Here is a 6,352-nt window from a genome sequence, read left to right as displayed (position 1 = left end):
CATACCTGACAACACTTACAGAGAAACCAAACACAAAGCAGGCTGAATACTACAAATAGACTTCAGGTACTTGCTCAAGCGTGTACTTTTACATTGGGTTACAGAGGTACAGGTCTATATTTGCCCCTTTTCTCCCTCTCTAAAACTTTTCTAAATTTTCAGTGGGCCTATGAAAAGTATATGGCCACCAGCCACATACCTGCTTGGCTATTTTTGCAAGCAATGGAAGGGGGCATGCAGAGACGTTGAGGTGGTCAGTTCAATATGGCACACAAGGTGATATTTTCCCTGTTGCCTAGCCCGTGAGGACATCGCCATCACATCTCACTAGCGTGTGTAAGCAGAGCAGTGTGTGTGTCTGTGTCTGTGTCTGTGTCTGTGTCTGTGTGAGTGGTATAGCTCACATATAGCTTGCATCTGTTGTAGGCTACATCATAGCCTATCGACAGAGCAATAATAATAAAAAAACTAGAAATGTGCATCTCCGTGGAGGAGCTGCAAGAGTGGGCTTGCTCACCAGGGGGCAGTGATGTGAACGCCTGAACAGTCCCCCATTCATTTCAATGGGGAAACGCCTCTGGTGGAGCATGGCAGAACTACAAGGGTATAAAACGGGAATACCGGAAAAACGACAACCGGCAGCTATCCGACATTAACAAGCAACCTACACCGGATTGGGCCTGATTTTTTAGTGTTTGAACCGCGTGGATAGCTCAAACGCTCTAGGAGAAGAGGCGTTCTCAAAAAAACAGCAAAGAACAATAGATGGGCTTGCTCTGCAGCAAGCCCACATAAAACTAGATGTACCGCAAAGCGATACACAATATGACCGCTGCTCAGTCCTGCACTTTCTTTCCGCAAATATCAATCACGCTTTTGTTTCCATCGCCTACTCCATCCCTTTCTGCAACTTTTATGTATGTAAATGAGTGTGTGCATGTGTGCGCTTGCTTTTGTGTATGAGTGCACACACACACACGCAGGCACACACTCACACACACACACACACACATGCGCGCGTGCACACACACACACACACACACACACACACACACACACACACACACACACACACCTCCTTAGAAGTCTACTGGGGCTACATGCCCACCAAGTTTCATGTGCCCCGGTGTTACGGTGTCCCGGGAATCGTTGACGAAAAATTCAGAAAAATTCAGGGAAAAAAAAAATATATAGCTACACTAGCGGCGGTCATAATGATTGAAAGCAAAACAAAACTAGCGACATCTAAGGGTTCCCATCAGGACTGGCTATGCAGAGGCCCAGCATCTTATGCTACACCCCTGCGCCCTCCACCAGGGTCCCATACTCCACCTGCACTGCTGACCATCCCTAACACACCCCTGCACTGCTGACCGTCCCTAACACACCCCTGCACTGCTGACCGTCCCTAACACACCCCTGCACTGCTGACCATCCCTAACACACCCCTGCACTGCTGACCATCCTTAACACACCCCTGCACTGCTGACCATCCTTAACACACCCCTGCACTGCTGACCATCCTTAACACACCCCTGCACTGCTGACCATCCTTAACACACCCCTGCACTGCTGACCATCCCTAACACACCCCTGCACTGCTGACCATCCTTAACACACCCCTGCACTGCTGACCATCCTTAACACACCCCTGCACTGCTGACCATCCCTAACACACCCCTGCACTGCTGACCATCCTTAACACACCCCTGCACTGCTGACCATCCCTAACACACCCCTGCACTGCTGACCATCCTTAACACACCCCTGCACTGCTGACCATCCCTAACACACCCCTGCACTGCTGACCATCCCTAACACACCCCTGCACTGCTGACCATCCTTAACACACTCCTCAATTTGATTATTTGATCAAAATTGTCCATTCCAATTGAAACAAAGTGTTCACCTTTGTCTTGTCTCTGCAGTTCAGTTGAACGGTTTATTAATTCTCTAATTTGTGTGCAACCCAACAGCAACAGGTCTATCAAATTGGAAGGCGTTTCTACACTTTCCTGTCAATACTTTATTCAACAGAACACACTTAGATGGGATGTAGTTTTAATTGCAGCTTTATTTGAAGTTAATGAAGTCAATAGACATCAATAAAGCATCATGGAGGTGAATGTTTATTCTCACATTTACATTCACATTCATTCTGCACATCTTCTGCACTACTTCTTCTCTGAAGTCCACTTCTTCTCTCCAATCCGATCAATTTCCAGGACACCATCATCACGCAAAAATACACGGCACCGATAATCTTTACAATCACTATAAGTGCCAGTGTCCCAACAAGGTTCACCGGATTTTGTGTACATGACAAAGTTGCAGTCTGACTGCATAACTAGGCGGTATGCGTCTTGTTTACCATAAGTGTTTGAGGCCCAGATTGGACTCCAGCCATAGATGACGAAGTTGCTATCTTCCTACAGACAAAGAAACATCACTTTGTAAAGGAGACACCCGTCTTGCATTACAATAGCGGATTTAAGTTAACACAGTGTTTGCAGTCTATACCTGAAAGACAGCCTTGTATTGTTGGTTGCTAGACATCAGGAAGTCACCCTTACGGAGCTCTTGATTGGTGGACAGAGAGTTCTTGCTCATGATGCTCACTGTTTGAAAGAATTTCACTTATGTCAGTGAAATTCAAATTCTGTTGTGTTATATTAGGCACACACGGTTGTGAGGTATCTGAAAAAGTACTTCCGGGATTTCGAAAATCCCTAATAAAAGATGACAGAAGCTGTATTTCGCTGCTAAACTTGCTATAGAAGATTGTCGAAGACCAGTAACCACTCGGTGAGCTGCACATTTTAAAAAACAAACGTTTAGGGGTGTTTTAAGGACAGAATAGTCCATGCTCAATGCGAGTAATGTTAAAGCCATACAGAGCTCCATTCTAAAGCTGACAAATTCCACAAACAGGCTTAATCGGGGCTTAATAGATTTCTGTGTCAAACACTCGTTTTTATGCTCGGCAATACAGAAAACAGGCTTAAAGTGTAAAATACCGAAATATTTCTTTAAGTAATGTTGAAAACAGAAACATGCTGTGTAGCCTCTGTGCTATGTAATCAGAAAAACATACTCACAAACTGAGAAGTACACAGGTGATGTCAGACCGGTAAGATGCAGAGACCGTGTGTGTAGTCAGATGGATGAGGGTGACTGCAGACTCCTGGTTTTATAGCCAACACTGAGAGGGGTGGGGAATTCTACAGAATTTGAGCTGAACTAACATGCAGAGCACACCCATGTATTAAGAAAGTAGTTTCTGCTTACCTCATCAGATAAGATAAATTGAGAATAATAGGCCAAACTAGCCTACCGCAAAGCGATACACAATATGACCGCCGCTCAGTCCTGCACATTCTCTCCGCAAATATTAATCACGCTTTTGTTTCCATTGCCTACTCCATCCCCTATTGCAACTTTTATGTATGTAAATGAGTGTGTGCATGTGTGCGCTTGCTTTTGTGTATGAGTGCACAGATACACCCACAGAGAGAGAGAGAGAGAGAAAGAGAGAACACACACAGAATACACACAGATAACACACAACACACACAGACACAGAGAGAGAGAGAGAGAGAGAGAAAGAAAGAGAACACACACAGAATGCACACAGAACATGCACATACACACATATACAATACACACATGCAAACACACACACGGGCACACAGAAAAGGGTTCTTTGGGTAATTTCAGACCGTTTCATCGAAATAGATCCATAACTTTTTGAGTTATCTTGCGAAGAAACAGACAGACAGACAAACCAACAAACCCAGATGAAAACATAAAGACCTGTCTAAATTCGAAACGTCATGTTGGGGTAGAAATAGTTGGACATCCATTTGGCCTACTTTATTATTCAGCACCCCGGTCAAAAATATGTTCCCGCACACCTGCTAAAGTTCTCTCCAGGGTATTAGAAGGTTACTGAAAAACTAACCACAGGAGAACCAACGGCTAACGTTATTTGCTTGCTAGGATTCAACCATAATATAACGTTTCTTATTTTAGTTGTAAAAATGTTACAGTCGGCAGGCCAACACCAGGAAATGTGCTTAGAAAACACTTTTGATGGCATTTTTTGTTAAAAGTTGGCAACCATGCTAGAAGTTATTAGAGGGCTCTGAGGTTCCAGAATCCAGCGGTTGCCAAAATCATATTCATAATTTAAGGTCAAATTTGAAGGTCAAAAGGTCAAAAACAATGCATTCTATGGTTTGTCTATTTGGGGGGCTCTATTTTCATAGCATTCTTTTTAAAAAGTTGGCAACCATGCTAGAAGTTATCGGTAAGGTCTGAGGTTCCAGAATCCAGTGGTTGCCAAAGTCATATTTGGAATTTAAGGTCAAATTTGAAGGTCAAAAGCTCAAAAACAATAATAAATGTTATGGATTGTCTTTTTGGGGACCTCTTTTTTTCATGGCATTCTTTTTTAAATGTTGGCAACCATGCTAGAAGTTAACAGTAGGGTCTGAGGTTCCAGAATCCAGTGGTTGCCAAAATCATATTCATAATTTAAGGTCAAATTTGAAGGTCAGAACCTCAAAAACAATAAATACATGTTAAGGTTTGTCTTTTTGGGGACCTCTTTTTTCATGCCATTCTTTTTTTTTGAATGTTGGCAACCATGCTAGAAGTTAACAGTAGGGTCTGAGATTCCAGGATCCAGTGGTTGCCAAAATCATATTTAGAATTTAAGGTCAAATTTGAAGGTCAAAGGCTCAAAAACAATACATTTTATGGTTCGTCTTTTTGGGGGGCTCTATTTTCATATAGCATTCTTTTTTTTACAAAAAGTTGGCAACCATGTTAGAAGTTAACAGTAGGGTCTGAGGTTCCAGAATCCAGTGGTTGCCAAAATCATATTCATAATTTAAGGTCAAATTTGAAGGTCAGAACCTCAAAAATAATAAAATACATGGTATGGTTCGTCTTTTTGGGGACCTCTTTTTTCATGCCATTCTTTTTTTTTGAATGTTGGCAACCATGCTAGAAGTTAACAGTAGGGTCTGAGGTTCCAGGATCCAGTGGTTGCCAAAATCATATTTAGAATTTAAGGTCAAATTTAATTAAAACAATTTATTAATAAAAACAATACATTTTATGGTTCATCTTTTTAAGGGGCATTATTTTTAAAAAGTTGGCAACCATGCTAGAACAGTGGGGTCTGAGGTTCCAGATGGTACTTACCACAATGATAGGTAAATGTGAAAAGAATTTAGATTTTAACACTCGCATCAGAAGCGACCAGGTCGCCGGGCTCACTGAAGAAGAGTCAACATTAGTCCGCTTCAACATGAATTTGTTTTATCCACTCATTACTTTATATTGGGATGTTTGATTTAGCTTATCATAGAGCGGCTCTGGCCTGTCAGCCTGGGGCATTCAAAAATGTGTACATTCCAATTGGTTTTCGCCGAGCTACATCATAGTTCATTAGCATATTCAGACTTTTAACTTTTTAGATCTGGTCACCAAATTCGTTTCGCTTTATTATTTTGTTTTATGTGTGCCACATTGAGCTCCCCTGTATGAAATGCACTATATCAATAAAACTTGCTATGGCCACCCTATTTGCAGAGAAATAATGACTTTCGTCACTCTGGTTGCTTCTGATGTGAACACACGGTTAGGTGATTAGTTACATAACACAATCTTCAGTTTTGCGGATGACAAGAAATAATGACGGAATTAAAAACCGAGAGTAGAGACTGTATTGCACACTTTCCACGTGGAATTATTCATGGTCTACAGGCAAACCATGAGGAGGCTGACACACGCATCATCCAACATATAGATGTTACCTCCAAAAAGTGATGCATTGTCATTGCATCTTGCATGTGCAAATCACCAGGCAAAGGTATGGCTGCAATCTGACAAGGTAGATGTTATGGCCTGGTCAGATTACACGATATCAGCCCGATTTTGGCCATTTGTCGTGACCGACAAGTTTACAGCGTCGTATCCGATTTCAAATGATCGGGCACAACATCAAACGTGGAGGGAATCTTATAATGTGACATGCTTCACGACTTGCGATTTGTCGTTCACAACGTTCTAAAACAGCCCGACCAAAAGACTGGCTTGTCAGAAATTTGACGGGAGTCGTAATGACGCGACCGATGCTTTCGGTGTATGTGGCCACTCTCTTTTCATGGTTCTAAAATCGTATAGTGTGACATGGTAGATCGTAAACGACAATTGTGAGCAACAAAAACATTGTAGCCTATAGTCTGACCCTGCCATTAGTGAAATCCCTGAGGAGACAGGTGGTTGGAAGGTTGTAGACCAACACTTGGTGGTTGTGTGACTCAGGAACCTCCTGTTCCAA

General features: G+C 42.4%; 1 protein-coding gene across 1 annotated transcript; it reads right to left on the bottom strand.

The window, feature by feature from the left end:
• Nucleotides 1-2,174: 2,174 nt before the first annotated feature.
• Nucleotides 2,175-2,610, bottom strand: LOC134102363 (B-type lectin plumieribetin-like). The gene is made up of 2 exons (XM_062556448.1): nt 2,521-2,610; nt 2,175-2,429 (listed from the first exon to the last, which is right to left on the bottom strand). Exons 1-2 carry the CDS (start codon nt 2,608-2,610, stop codon nt 2,175-2,177), a joined length of 345 nt encoding a protein of 114 aa, XP_062412432.1.
• Between the last annotated feature and the right edge of the window lie 3,742 nt (nt 2,611-6,352).

This window comes from Sardina pilchardus, chromosome 15 (genome assembly GCF_963854185.1).
Source record: "Sardina pilchardus chromosome 15, fSarPil1.1, whole genome shotgun sequence".
NCBI lineage: Eukaryota > Metazoa > Chordata > Actinopteri > Clupeiformes > Clupeidae > Sardina > Sardina pilchardus.
This window is presented reverse-complemented; position numbering and strand designations above follow the sequence as displayed.